At 41.9% G+C, this 15317-nt stretch overlaps 2 protein-coding genes across 2 annotated transcripts; both read right to left on the reverse strand.

Moving 5' to 3' along the window:
- Positions 1-9112: 9112 nt before the first annotated feature.
- LOC138021237 (uncharacterized) lies at positions 9113-11161 on the reverse strand. Its single transcript, XM_068868096.1, has 2 exons — positions 9875-11161; positions 9113-9274 (listed from the first exon to the last, which is right to left on the reverse strand). The coding sequence occupies exons 1-2, from the start codon at positions 11159-11161 to the stop codon at positions 9113-9115; spliced, it is 1449 nt and encodes a 482-aa protein (XP_068724197.1).
- An 89-nt stretch (positions 11162-11250) lies between these two features.
- Positions 11251-13638, reverse strand: LOC138021238 (uncharacterized). Its single transcript, XM_068868097.1, has one exon. It carries the CDS (start codon positions 13636-13638, stop codon positions 11251-11253), a length of 2388 nt encoding a protein of 795 aa, XP_068724198.1.
- Between the last annotated feature and the right edge of the window lie 1679 nt (positions 13639-15317).

A 15317-nucleotide genomic window follows, 5' to 3' on the forward strand; every position in this document is an offset into this window, starting at 1 on the left:
ATGAGAAGCCTGTTACTGAAATACATGATACCTGTGGAAAATGGGTCTCCAGAAAATGACAATTGAAATGTGTGAGATATATTCACACATTTATACAAATAAAAATCTATTCATTACTGGAAATACCTGAGACTTGTTGGAGGTGACCGGAATGTCACATTTCTCACATAGAGCCCGTAATTCCTGCAACGATAGTTCTTCAAGGGATTGCAAGTCAACATCAAAATCACGAATTTGGATATGAAGTTTGGCAGGGTCACCTACACAAGACAGAAATAAACAAAAAGTATATAAGATGAGTACCATACACTGTATTCTAAAATCAAAAACTGTCCATTTCAAAAGCTAGGCCAAAACCTGAGATCAGCCGAAATTTAAGTAGAGTCAATACATTCCTTTTAAATAAATGTTATGTGCAAGTTAATTAGATGACTGACATGGGTAGGCTGGCCATTTGCAACGGAAAAACTAAGACACCAGGGACACCATATCCTGTTCAAATGACAGGATTCAACTTACTATTGAAACCAGTAGTAATTCCCTTTCTTGATGTAATGGTTATTAAAAGGAGATGGTGGAGTACGTCTATAGTCATAATGACATACAGTAACTATAAACAAACAGAAACAAGAAACATCCTGTCACTATAGACATACTACTGCAATACATAACTAACAGTCAACTACATTTGTACCACCTTTCATACCTTCCACTGTACTCTTGCCCTTGCTAAGAGAATAGGTCTTCTTTTCAACATCAGTGTTGAATACGGCTTCCCCTCTCATCTCCCGAGGTATGATAGGAGGAAGAGAAAATGCATCCACAGAAAATAGTTCTGAGGATCTAGTGCATGTCGTCCGTTCCACCCAATGCTGTTTGATTCTCCAGAAATTCTTCCAGTGATAATGGATGATTATTGACAGAATCATTTCTGTCGTACGAAATCTAAATTTAGAACGACAACAAAAAAAAAATCCTGACAAAATAAAAGTACACGCATATAAACCTACAAATGGCAAAAGCTCCCTACATTAGCTCCAAACTTAAATAAATTATTAAAACATGAACATAGATGTATAATATAACCTTCACATTGTGAAACTTAAAGGCTGCTATAACATTCATAATGTTAGGGACAGGCAGTGTATAAGAAATGAGATCTTAATATTTTCACCTCCTTTCGGCTACAACAGTTTTTTTCATTTCCATCACCAAGGTAAATCTCCCCAACAACACCACAAATCCCACAGATAGTTTGGTCTAAATCCCTTTCTGTCATTGCCTCAAAACAATAAAAGCCGTTGTAGAGCAAGTCTGTCACATACTCAAGAGTTGCTGAAGATGGAATATCCTGTACGTACAGATACGAGGAAAATTGAAAACTCAGATCATTAGCTTAACAATACTTAATAAAAACATTGATTATTAAAATTAATGGTTTTACATGGCAAAAATCAAACGTAATAAGGAGATGAATGTTATGGGTAATACTATTTTATGATCAACTAAAATTTCCTTATTAACCCTTTATAAAAGGGAAACAGATTTGAAAGGGTATAAGCTGCTTGGAGTCTATATTAGCAAAGATCTGAAGTGGACCCGTCATGTAGATTATGCAACTAAAACGAGTAAATAAGAAGCAAAAACCCTCTGATACTTCTAAAGCAGGGTGACGCTCCACCAGTTTCTCTGGCTAAGGTTATTTTAACTACATGTATAAGTAAACCCAATTTTAAAATATGCGTATAATTTTTTTTACGTACGATTACAATGAGGCTTTATGACCATAAATGAGAGACAAGTCCAGCTGTGTCAAGTCTATGTTGCAAGAATCATTGGGGGGGGGGGGGGGGAGGGCAGGGGATACTGCCTACAAAACATTAACATTTTCTTTGCAAGCCTTCACGGTCTTCTTAATCACAGTGCCAAGTTTGCTTTCCACGGCAACTGTGGGAGGGACTCCACGCTTGAATTCTTCCCTCCACTCAAGCAAAATATCAAGTGACACTAATAGTTTGTCACTGATGTTAAATAACCCTATTGGGACATAAAACAAAACACAAAAACATTTGATTTCCTTTGGCAGGATGCCGACACTTCATTAACATTTATATATGCTATAAGATAATGACTGAAAGTTAAGATGGTTAGCTACAGTGTATAAAAATGAAAAGGAAAATATTTGAAGATCTGTACAAGAAGACCTTTGAAAAAACCAGAGTAAATTGATAACCACAGAATTCAAACCATGTCCAACCTAAATCATATGGAAACACCTGTACTAATGCTTTACACTTAGGACAGTGCTTTACCAATATTGTAATCTTTTGAAAAGCCACTGCATTGGTGATAAGATAACCACAATCCCCTGTTTTCTGGCCAGGATGAGGGCGTGCACTCGACTTTGACACTTCACACAAATCACAAATTTCTTCTTTTGGCTCGTAAACGGAAGCCAGCCATCCCAACCAAGGCCATTTAGAACTGTCTGGCTATCCAAATGCAATATATTTTGTAAAATTCCCTTTGGAATGTCATACGGAAATGACAACTGCATCTTGAGTTCCAGAGTTGCCTGTCGCCCAGACACCTCAAAATCTTGCGAAGTTGCAGTGAAAGCTGTTTCATTTGAGGAACCAAAAGAAGCCTCAGATGGACTGGAGAAGGTGACTGTTTCATAGCAAGAACCAGAAGAAGCTGCAGATGGGCTACAGGTGACGGTTCCATTCGTAGAACCAGGAGAAGCTGAAGATGGACTAAATAAAGTGACTGTTTCATTCGAAGAACCAGAAGAAGAAGCAGATGGACCGGAGAAGGTGACTATTTCATTTGACGAACCAGAAGAAACCGCAGATGGACTGGAGAAAATGGCTGTTTCATTGAGTGAACCAGAAGCAGTTGCTGGTTCACCAGAGGACTGCAAAATACACAGAAAAACATGCTGATGCATGCATATTTTTTATGCTTGGCTGCTTTTGTCTTGCTTGCAAAGCGAGCACAGTCTGAAGAAGAACAAACAAACTTGGAATTTGTGTTTTTGATGTGGCAAAATCCAATAGAATTTGATGCTGTTGCCACACCATTAACACAAAATGACGCTGAAGAAACCTGAAAAATGGCAGGACAAGTGCTTGACTGCTTCAAGTGATTAAGGGTAGCTTTGGTACCTTGATCACAAGGGTAACTATCGATTAAACCATCCGTTAAACTGTACACCTTCATTGGAGGTACTGCATTCTCGCACAGAGTTGTGTGTTCACATCAAAAAAGTTCAGCATTGCAGCTGTTGACATATGCAGCTCTGACCTCCTTGCATTTCTGAGCCAAACACTGCTTTATATTTTGAATCAAGTCAACAATTACAAGGCATCTAGAATCCTTGGAGTGTGTTTTTACAGAATGAAAAGAACAATCATCTCGACTAAACAGTAACACACTTTTGGGAGCATTTAATTTTTGCTTTTTTTCACTGGGGACAAAATCTCCTCCAAGGTAACAACTACACTGGTCACACTTCTCCGGCTTACAACGGTTGTTGAATGACTTCTTGCATCCAGGACAGCAAGTTTGACCTCGTTTACTCTGCAATAGAGATAAGACACAATAAATACAAGTTCGCCAAATCTGCGACTTTAGACCTGGGCGTATCTAATCGATATCTACCTGATGAAAATTAATAGTAATCGATGGGTCTACTTTTTGTGATTATTGATTCTATCAATCTCTGGATTCTTTGTTTTGTGGACACCAACGAAGTAATACAAAAGATTGTAAAGACACTGAACAATACCCACACCGCACACCCAACCAAGTGAGAATAGTTCTCACATTGTGAAATTAACATACGACGCTCTCACCATTAAGTAAATAGTTCTGTAAATACTTTCATCCATGTTCCGATCGCTACCGGTATTCTGTAATCCGATAACATTTACACATTTAGAAAATAGATATATTAAAACACTGACTTTATTGTGGAACGCAATGGCTATTTCGTGGAACGATCTGACTTCTGGTCACAAAATGACCGTAAATCCGCACAATTTGGACAAAAATTCACATTTAAGTGCCTTTTTTGGAATATTTTCGGGAAATTGAAAGGATTATCCTTGATGTACGGTGGCTTGTAAGGGTCATCAATAGTTCAGAAAAAAAATTTCATAATGACACTTAGTAACTGTCAATTGACACTTAAAACTGGCATTTACACTTCCAACTGTCAACGATAGTAACTGGCAATTCACACGTATAACTGGCATTTGACACTTATAAGTAGCAATTGACACTTATAACTGGCAATTGACACTTATAAGTAGCAATTGACACATAACTGGCAATTGACACTTATAACTGTCAATTGTCACTTATAACCGGCAATTGACACTTACAAGTAGCAATTGACACTTATAACTGTCAATTGTCACTTATAACTGGCAGTTGACACTTATAAGTAGCAATTGACACTTATATCTGGCAATTGACACTTATAACTGGCAATTGACACTTATATGTAGCAATTGACAGTTATAACTGGCAATTGACACTCATAACTGTCAATTGACACTTATAAGTAGCAATTGACACTTATATCTGGCAATTGACACTTGCAACTGGCAATTGACACTTATAAGTAGCAATTGACACTTATAACTGGCAATTGACACTTGTAAGTACCAATTGACACTTATAAGTAGCAATTGACAATTATATATGGCAATTGATACATATAACTAGCAATTGACACTTGGACCACTGCGCAGTATTTTTGCGCGTCATGCGCATACCGTGCTTCACTTTACTCTCAACATGGCGAACACCGAGGAGGTGAGTGGCGGTTTCCAGTATATAAACTTGTTCTCCAATCGTGTATACGTTATTTTTTAGGTATAATTGATTAAGACTCTATGTAAAGATCTGTATGTCTTAGAATCTTGCCCAAATATGGTTAGGAAAACGGCTCGGTGAGTTTTAAATCAGTTGGCAACTGAACGATCCTGCGATCGTCTAGCGCATGAAAAGAAGGTAGCATTGTCACTCGTTCTCAACTCGTTCTATTTATAGCTGGTCATTTTGTGAAACTATGCGGACACTGTGGTCACTGGTTCTAGCGACTATATGAACTGATGGGTCGTGTCAACTTTCTGTCTATGCCAGTTTTTATACGATTGTCTGGGAAACCATGCGGACAGCACTTGTGTGCGTGAATTTCGAAATAATAATAATAATAATAATAATAATAATAATATAATAATAATAATAATAATAATAATAATAATAAGCAAAGGAAGGGAAATTTATGGGTCCTGAAAACTGCAATTGATGACCTTTCCTTCTAAAATGTCAAAATGCATGTACTTGAACTGAACAGCCGTTTCGGGTTTGTCCAATGTTCATCTGGATTCGCCAACGAGGTCTGAGAATCCTTTGATCCGGGGAAAGATTCCACTTTAACGAGAAAGGATACCTAAAAGGAAAGCGCATGTTGGTTTTGTTTATTGATTTATTATCATTTTAATAATATGCGTTTTCTTTTGCAGACTTAGTTTGCCATGATCGCGTCTGATTGAACGATTAGTTTGTCTTCTAAAATGCTGATGTATATGATTGTATTAGGCATTTCTACGGTCAGCAAAGTGCAATGTATTGGCCCTCCATTTTTGGACCAGAGGGGAACGATACTCTGATAGAACGTTATTTTTGGATGGGGATAAGTTACTTGGAAATTCTTTGCTTTCTCCTCGTGTACCATGGAATCCGTATTAGCATAAGACAGCTAAAGAGAATTCTGCGCTCGCGAAGCCTTGCACGGAGAAATCAGCAAAGCCGCGTGAATGCAGTAGTAGATGCAATCGAAAATGAACTGCAGATGGGAAACGGCACTTCGGTTGGTTATCGGCTCATGCATCAAAAAATATGTTCTTCCTATGGACTCGTTGTTGACAGGGAGACAGTGAGACTTGCATTGAAAGCCTTAGATCCAGAAGGAGTGCAAAGACGCTCAAAGAATCGTTTGAGAAGACGCACATACCAGGCTAATGGACCCAACTTTCTCTGGCACATCGATGGCTATGATAAACTTAAGCCCTTTGGGTTTTGTATTCATGGGGCCATCGATGGGTACAGCCGTCGCATTATGTGGCTTGAGGTAGATCACTCCAATAACAACCCAATTGTCATAGCCAAATACTTCTTAAAGACAGTGCGTAGCTTAGGAGGAACATCACGAATCGTTCGAGGGGACTGTGGTACGGAAAATTGTTACGTTGCAGCTATTCAACGTTTTTTTAGAGAAGGACACAAAGACGTGTTTCAAGGAGACAACAGTTTCATGCATGAGCGGTCTGTTTCCAACCAGAGAATAGAAGCCTGGTGGAGCATCTTGAGAAAACTAAACACAGACTTTTGGATAAATTATTTTAAGGATATGAGGGAGATAGGTCTGTACAATGATGATGACATCCTGCATGTAGAGTGCCTCAAGTTTTGCTTCATGCCACTGATAAGAGAAGAATTGCATCAAACTGCAGAGTTATGGAATTTACATAGAATACGGCCACAGCCTTTAAACTGTGATTCCCCTTCTGGTAGACCAGATGTGTTGTATTTTTTGCCCCAGTTAAATGGAAGAGCCAATTATATTCACGATGTCACGCTGGATGATATAGAACTTGCCGAACAAATTTGCCGTGGTCAAAATACGTTGGATTTTTCACACAAAATTTTTGAAGAACTTGCTGCAATGATTATGGAGGATGAAAATCTAACATGTCCAAGAAGCCCAGATGAAGCTTTGGAATTGTACACAGATCTTCTCGATCACATTAAAGATATCATATAAGCAATTATAACATATTCACTTGTCCGAGCTACTATTTTTGGTAAAAAACTGATGTCAAGTTGAATCCGTTTTTAGGTGAAATTAGTGATCTTCGCTTTACCTATAGGTTAAATATGCCCCCTACCTAAGTCAGACCGACTACAGATCGGGTGATTCAGAGTACCCACGCATAGCAATTTCCCTCTTAGGTTGTGATGCTTTAACCGAATGGATGAGTTTATGAAAAAAGGAGCCGATAAGATGATAAGGAAGAGTGGGAAGATGTGTTGAAATGCGTGCGAACCAGAGCAGAAAAAGATAATTTCAATCATTTTTTTGGGTTTGATAGCTGACTGTGCCTTCACCACTACACGCTATCCCCCCTTCCCCCCCACACACACACACACACACACACACAAACACACATAGTTCTTTTCATTGTATGGTATTGTATATAATAAGTCGTAACCGGCAGACATGATTCGAACTAAAACCAATTCTAAATGGGCTGCAATCATTTTTTAGGCTTAGGTCAGGCTTATTGCAATAATTAAGACTTGGTCCTCTTTACTTTGCTGAATTGACATTTAACCGAGGTAAAAACGGGTTCAATCTCCTTTATTTTGAAACATTTCCTAATCGCATGTACGATGATGTTAGAGATCACTTACCCCGTGTCAATATGCAAACGTCATTCAAAACCGTTCCAGATGTACATCCGTACCGTGATACTACGTGAGCAGCTCCTATTAATTTTTATATAGTGCACTTAAGACTTGAGCTTGGAAGGTCTTCATTCTCTAGGTTCGGAGCGGGGCTGTGGAACAATGTCCCAAGCATATTAAAAGACTTAACCGAACATAATTATTAATAAACAGTTACACAATATGCTCATTAACATTTTGGAGAAAACAGATCAATATTTAGAACCTGAACTGATTGTCAAGCAAATGAGTAATTTTCATATTTAACTGCTCTCCCCATCTTTTCTCTATTTCTTTTTTTTTAATTTTCTTTTTACTATTATTAGAATCACTATTACAGACCTTCCAGCCCCCATCCCAGAAAAACCTGGAGATTAGGACCTCAAACCTGGAGACTTCAAAAATATGTGTCAAATAAAAACAACAACGACAGATTATTTGTTTCAGAGTATTCTTACCTTATTAGTGCTCTTTGTTGTACTCTTTGGTGCCTTTTTCGCAGAGCTGAGAAAAAAACACGGTGAGGTTTCCTCTGGTGGGGAGGATCGCGCGTGCAACGAGACATCCACGGTTAGATACTGAGCCTAGCATTGCCGCCATTTCCCTCACAAATTAGTTTTGATGAATTCCGCTGTTATGAGCACAGATTTCTCGATATTCCTTCATGCCTTCCGGAATTGTTTGGCAATTTTAAGGCTTTCTGGTTCACCGTGAGATTAAGAGTCTAAGCCGTGAGACCATGAGTTGGCATTCCAAACCGTGAGTCTCACGGTCAAACCGTGAGGGTTGGAAGGTCTGCTATTACGCGGGATGACGTAGTCAGTCCGCGTTGATATTTCGGTCTTTGGTAGTTTTCATCGGAGTCACAAATTTTGGTGTCTTTTTAACTTTCCCGTATCCCGTGCCCTTGGCCAAAGCTTAAGAGTTGTCTCGAAAATTTTGTGATTTTGTTGGCTGCAAGTACGTGTAAGTTAGGTTGCGTCGCAGAAGGCAGAGTACAAAGTCAAATTTTCAGGAGAAGGTAGGTGTCTCCAATTTTGACTGCCAAATGCGTTGTTATTCTGGTTACGTGGGATTCGTGTAAGGCGGACCGCGTAGTATGTTATTCTTATTTGTAGTCGCAAATCGCAAGTTTTTTTTTAAGTTTCCAGTATCCCGTGGAACCAAGTGATCTCTTTGTTTCGCATGGAAGTCGGCGAAGTGATATCATGTCGGGCCGAAGAACCCAGCCATAAATTAGCTTCAAAAGGTCCCATCGCCTTGACCCTTGAGATTTCACCTAGATCTTTCTCGAAAGTTGCGCCAACCATTTCTTTCTTTCATCGCAGGCTGAGCAGCGATTTAAGCTCGGAAATCTCGCAGATATTTTTCATCACGACCCGTAGGAGGAAAACAGCCATAAATTTTTAGGTTATCCAACGAAGATTTCAAGTGAGCAATATTTCCATTACATAACCTAAACTGTGGTTATGTAGCATCGTTTGAGGATGAGGACGGCCAAGAAATTTTACCAAAATGTTAAGAGCAAGGGCGGGGCGTCGAGGGTGTCATATATCGTCTTAATTGATTAAGAACCAAGTCTCAGCAGCGTTCAGCAGGTCTGAATGCTCTCTGGCATTCCTGTACAATGCTTCTCTGCTCCCTTTAATTCGTTACCTCCTAATCGTCGGCTAACTGGTCCCACGAAGTCGAATTGCACAATGGGCAGGAAGCTAAGGCGTTCTTGTTCCTTTTTGTTACCGCATGCGATCATCTAAAATGTTAACAAGCTTAATTATACTCAGCTTAATATAATCATAGTTAAGTATAATCATAGCTAATCAAGGGCCGGGACTGGTTATGAAGCCTTAAAACTCTTAAAAGCCAGAACAATGTCGAAATTGATGGTGAATTGACCGTGACAGTGCACCATCTTTTGTTTTCGCTTCGCACGGGTTCACAAATTACTGTAGCGGCGGAACTGCTACACTGGGACCTTACGATGTACCATATAACATACGACAACAACTCAGTTTACTTGAAAAATCCACAGAGATTCGTTTACACGCAGTCTTGATACACTGATACGATGGAATGGCGGTAACGAAAAATCTGTGTCCTAATATCCTTACGACGCCTTATAGAAACCTTAATCCGTAAACAGTGAAGTCCTTGGTACCGTAAACTGAGAGAAAACCTTAACTTAATTATCTTACTAAACCTTCAGCGGAAAAACAATTCACCACAGTGTCAACTCGCGTGGTCATCCGGGACCCGGCAAGGTCCAGACCACCGCAATGCAATAAAACGTCACACAAAAAAGAAATGTCACGCACGATTCCGCTGCAACATTCCAGCCCCATAAACATCTCACGGGCGTCTCCTTCTCTTGATCTCCTTCCTGTTCCTCCTTGGGCAGAATTAGGACAAGCTTGTTGACTGGTCTTCTCAGTGTAGTTTCTCGCGTTTTGATGACAGCAGACCTGATGAAGCCTTGTGAATCCGGCTCCACTCGCACAACAAGGGCCAACGACCAGGCATTACGCGGAACATTCTCTTCTCGGATTATCACGACATCCCCTTCAACCAGGTTTCGCTGAGGATGTTGCCATTTGTGCCTTTCCTGCATCACAACGAGGTACTCCTTCTTCCACCGAGACCAAAATAGATTTGCTAAATACTGTACCCTTCGCCACCGCCGACGCATATACACATCACAGCTCTGAAACTTGCCTGGTGGTGGTAATATCACAGTTGACTTGGTTGTCAAGATGTGGTTGGGAGTAAGCGGCTCAAGGTCGTTAGGCTCGCCAGAGACTGTCGTCAGGGGTCTTGAATTAATGATTGCCTCCACTTCACACATTAGGGTCCGAAACGATTCCTCATCTAAGCAATGACCATATTCTTCCATTAATCCAGCGAGAACTTTCGTTGTGGTCTTGATCTGTCGCTCCCAAACGCCACCCATGTGGCTGGCGGCGGGTGGGTTGAAGATCCAGTCAATGTTTTCCTTCTTGAGTTTGGCGTGGATCTCTTCATGATCCATTTCTTCTATGGCCTGGAGCAGCTCGTTTCGTGCGCCAACAAAGTTTGTACCGTTATCACTCCTTATTTCTCTGACAGGACCACGGCGGGCGATGAAGCGGCGGAGTGCTTGAATAAATGAACTTGACTCAAGAGAACTTGCAACCTCAATATGGACTGCTCGGCTGACCAAACACGTGAAAAGAGCGCCGTATCTCTTCATTTCCTTGCGCCCCTCCTTGATAATGAAGGGCCCAGAGTAGTCAACACCAGTGTAAGTAAATGGTGGTGCTGGGGAGATTCGATTCTTGGGTAGGTCTGCCATCTTCTGTACACCTGGACTGCTGTAATTGCGACGGCAGAAGACACACTTTGATATCACCTGGCGCACTGCTGTATTCACTTTGATGATCCAATACTTCTCGCGTAGGCTTGAAATAACATGACCGCGCCCAGCGTGACCCAACCGTTTATGAGCATGACGGATGAGTAGCGTAGTGACATGACTTTTCGGTGGCAAAATCACTGGATGCTTCGTTTCGTGTGGCAAATCTGCACGCCTGAGTCTACCTCCAACTCTGAGGATACCGTTTTCTAAGAAGGGGTCAAGGCGCTGGATAGGACTGTTATTCTTCATACTTGCTTTCTTCCGTTTTTGCTGCTTCTCCTTGTCTAGGCCATTCTCATTTTCCAACTCTTGGAGGGCATAGATTTCCTTACCAAATGCTAAGGCCTGGACAAATTTAGGATAGCGAACTCAGCGTCTACCAGGTCTTGCACGGTAAGAGGTGAGCAAGGCTCTTCAGTGTCCTCATTCTTAGCTGTTTTGGTTATTGAAGGCTTCCTTCGGTCTGCGAGGTTTTTGTCGTCTCTTGACACTTCTTCCTTGACACTCATACGTTCCTTACATCTGATTTGCAATATCTTCTTTACTCGCAGGAACACAGCTACAGCTGTCCTTAACCGATGCCAATCAGAGAAGTGGTATATCAGTTTGCTTGCAGCACTAGCTGACTGATTGACGATCACTACATTGCTTGAGGCCACGGTTGTCCTTTTTACTTCTGGGTCATCAGCTGTGACCTGGTTCACCATACGCGGTTGTCGGGGCCACTCACTCTCTGGTTTCCACAAAAAAGCTGGGCCGTGCAACCAACGCTTCCCTTCAATGAGAGCAAGTCCATTCAGTCCCCTGGAAGCATCATCTGCCGGGTTTTCCTTTGTGTCTATGTACTTCCACTGATTTAAACGTGAGCAGTCGCGAATAAGCTGCACCCGATTTGCAACAAACACATGAAAGCGTTGCTGTTCATTGGCAATATAGCGCAACACAGTGGTGGAGTCCGTATGGTACACGAAATCAGGATTGCCGTCGACTTCTCTCTTCAACAATTCTCCAAGTCGAATTGAGACTGTGGCAGCTGTTAACTCTAAACGTGGAGAACAGTAAATGCGATTGCTGTTATCCCGCAGTCGCAAGTAAGCAACAGAGCCATACCCGACAGAACTAGCATCGGAAAAAAGATGTATCTGCTGGGATACCACGGTTCCAAACACTGCTGGCTTGACGCACCTATTAACCTTGAACTGTTCCAAAAGTGGTAACTCACTTAACCATTTGTCACATCTAACTTGGTATTGCTCAGGAACAGTGTCATCCCATTCCATCTCTTCGCGACAGAGGTCCTGGAGTATCTTATTCGCTGGAAGCGTAAATGGCGCGGCAAAGCCCAGTGGATCATAAATTGAGGAGACTACTGACAATATTCCTCTTCTTGTTGGTGGCTTGTCCAAGACAGCACGGCTGTTGCTTATAAACTTAGTCAAGTTAAACCCTCCGTGTGCACATGCATCACTAAGACCTTGGATCAATTCAATGGCAACTTGTTCATCTTTGACGGAACGAAGGCAATCGTCCACGTAGAAGTTTCGTCGAATGGTTTCAGCTACAAGTGATCCACTTTGGGATTCGGTGTCATTAGCCGTCTGCTTCAAGGCAAAGTTACAACAGCTTGGAGAAGAGGCTGCCCCAAAAAGATGTACCGTCATCTGATATTCTTGAATAGCCGATTCCAAATTTCCATCAGGCCACCAGAGGAATCTGAGGAAATCACATTGCTCATCAGGGACCCGTACCTGGTGGAACATGGCCTCTATATCTGCCATAAACGCAACACGATCTTGCCGGAAGCGTGTGAGAACCCCGACCAAGGAATTAGTAAGGTCCGGGCCTTGCCTCAATTGATCGTTCAAAGATGCACCTTCATACTTTGTGCTACAGTCAAAGACTACACGTATTTTGTGGGGCTTTTTAGGATGGTAAATTCCGTGGTGTGGTAGGTACCATGCCTTCCCGGGTTCAACTTCTAGACGGTCTCCCGGCACCTTTCTTGCATGTCCTCTTGATATCATCTCGTTTACAAAACTTACATAATCGTTCCTGTAATTCTCATCACGCAGCATCTTCTTTCTCTGCCACATCGCTCGTTTCAATGCTTGATCGCGATTGTTTGGCATCGTCGTTTGAGAATTTCTAAATGGCAATGGTATTACGTAATGACCATTATGATGTTGGATGCTTTGCTCTATCCCAGTAATGAACTTTTTGTCCTCCCGGGAATAACTGTATTCGTCCGGACCAGACTGGCGGTCGTTAAAATCTAACTGGAACATTTGCTGAATGGCTTGGGGCGATATCATCTCCTTGACCGACTCTGCCTCTCGAACTGTGATTCTATGGCAAATAACATTACTGGGGCATGGAGTGTCTCTTACATGCAGCGGTCCAGTCAGAGTCCAGCCATGACGCAATCGCATTGCATAAGGCCCTTCGTCACCTCTTGGCACTACTTCTAAAGGTTCCAGTGCCGCAGGACAATTGCTACCAATCAGCAAGCCAATCTCTAAGTTCGGAATAAACTTGTGCATCCTTTCAGCGACACTTCGTAGGTGTTCCCACTGCTTCACCAATTCAAGGGTTGGGATTTGCTGTTCGGCTACAGGTATTTCCATTCTTGTGTAGGAGCGAAGTAATTCAACTGGGTTTCTATCCTCCATGTCCGTCACAACCAAACTGTCTACAACAGTGGTGGTCACAAGGCTTTGGCCATGCATGGTGCCAAGCTGTAATTCCGTCCTTTCGCCCTTAACGCCAAGCTGTTCTTTAAGGTTCTCTGTTAAGAAACAGCCACCGCTGCCGTTATCATAGAAGGCATAAGTTGTAATGGTTTCAGTATTGCCTTTCCTCTTCACACGTACTGGCAAGATTGCGTGTAAAATGACTGATTCATTCAGTTTAGCAGCATGGCATGAAGCACTCTGAGGGTTAGTGCAGGCATTGTTTACTGCCTTGTCATTCTTCTGCTTAGCAGGGTTGGTATTGTCCTTTTGTGGCAGCGGGAAGCCATCGATGTGAAGGGCAGAAGGATGCAGCCTGCCACAATGTTTGCACTTTCGTTTGTTTCAACAGTTCCTTGAGAGGTGATTGGTTCCATAACATCCAAAGCACATATTCTTTTCTCTCAAGAATGCTCTCTTAAGCTCCGGTGTTTTCCTATTAAATAGTTCACAATCATCTAGATCATGAGCACGACTGCAAAGGTGACAGGATGGGCTACCACGGTTATTAGTGGGCCCGGCCCCATCTGAGACTGGGGGCTTAACGGTTCCAGGTGCATTTGTTGCAAAACTGCTTTCCTTGTATTTCCACGGGTTTTCCGGTTTCCTTGGCGGCATCGTAGCCTTACTGGGCAGTTTCCTTCCTTTATTCAATGGCTCCTTCACTTTGAGAGGTTTAGCATCTTCCTTTCTCTTGTTCAAGGCCTCCCTTCCAAACACTGGATCATTGGCTGACTCCGATGCAGACTCAACAAATTCAGCAAGGTCGGCAAAACACGTTGCACCGTTCACCCTCTTCTTCTTCTTAAAGACCTGATCCCTCCATTTAGCTTGCAGGTTAGCAGGGAGCTTGGAGACTACAGCTTGCATGTTTGGTGCGTGATCGAGGACACGCATATACGAAATACTCTTCATGGCTATTGTGCATTTTGTCAAGAATATCGACAGCCGTTTCAGACCTTGGTTGTCATCAAATCTAATTGGAGACCATTGCAGGATCTTGTTAAGGTAAGCAGTAGAGATCTTGTATGGGTCCCCATATTCTTTCTGTAGTAGACGTCTGGCTTCCAGGTAACCTTCATCAGGACTCATATGTAAACATCCTTGAATAAGATCTGCAGGTTCACCCTCGAGATGCTGATTCAGGTAGTACAAAAGGTCAGCATTCGACGTCGCCTTGGAGTGAATACGAGCATCAAAGGCCATAATAAATGTGTTATACTCAATAGGATCTCCCTTGAACTTAGTTATGGTTGGCTGAGGCAATGTCATTGCAGCGGTCAACTGCTGGTGAGTTGCAATAATGGTTTCATTTTGTCTCTGTTGTAACTCTATTACACTCTGAAAGGTGCGCTCCACCAGCTGAGGTGACTGAATTTCAGAAATTCCGTGTGCAATTTCTTTTGAGTTTTTTGAACCATGACCAGTATACGGTGCAGACGAAGTACCATCTGCAAATGTGGTAGGAATAAACTCTGCAGCCTTAGGATTAGATGTGGAATTTTTGACTATGGAATCTGTAGCCGCACTGATTCTTGGGCCTTGCAGGACGGACTTAGCCTGTGTCTCCCTTGTAGCTGGGGTTTGAGTAGTAGGAACGAATACTTCGGGCTTTAAAGTAACTTCATTGGGTAATGATGCCGCTACAGATGGTATCACAATCGGGGAAAAGGATG

This window comes from Montipora capricornis, chromosome 10 (genome assembly GCF_036669925.1).
Source record: "Montipora capricornis isolate CH-2021 chromosome 10, ASM3666992v2, whole genome shotgun sequence".
NCBI classification, from domain to species: Eukaryota; Metazoa; Cnidaria; class Anthozoa; order Scleractinia; family Acroporidae; genus Montipora; species Montipora capricornis.

Bases quoted from the DNA above. Each gene is read 5' to 3' on its own strand.
- LOC138021237 (XM_068868096.1), bottom strand. From the start codon at position 11,161: ATGAAGAATAACAGTCCTATCCAGCGCCTTGACCCCTTCTTAGAAAAC. The intron at 9,275-9,874 runs GTGAGATGTTTA...TTAACATTTTAG, and splicing joins ATCAAGAGAAGGAGACGCCC to ATGATCGCATGCGGTAACAA.
- LOC138021238 (XM_068868097.1), bottom strand. From the start codon at position 13,638: ATGCATGGCCAAAGCCTTGTGACCACCACTGTTGTAGACAGTTTGGTT.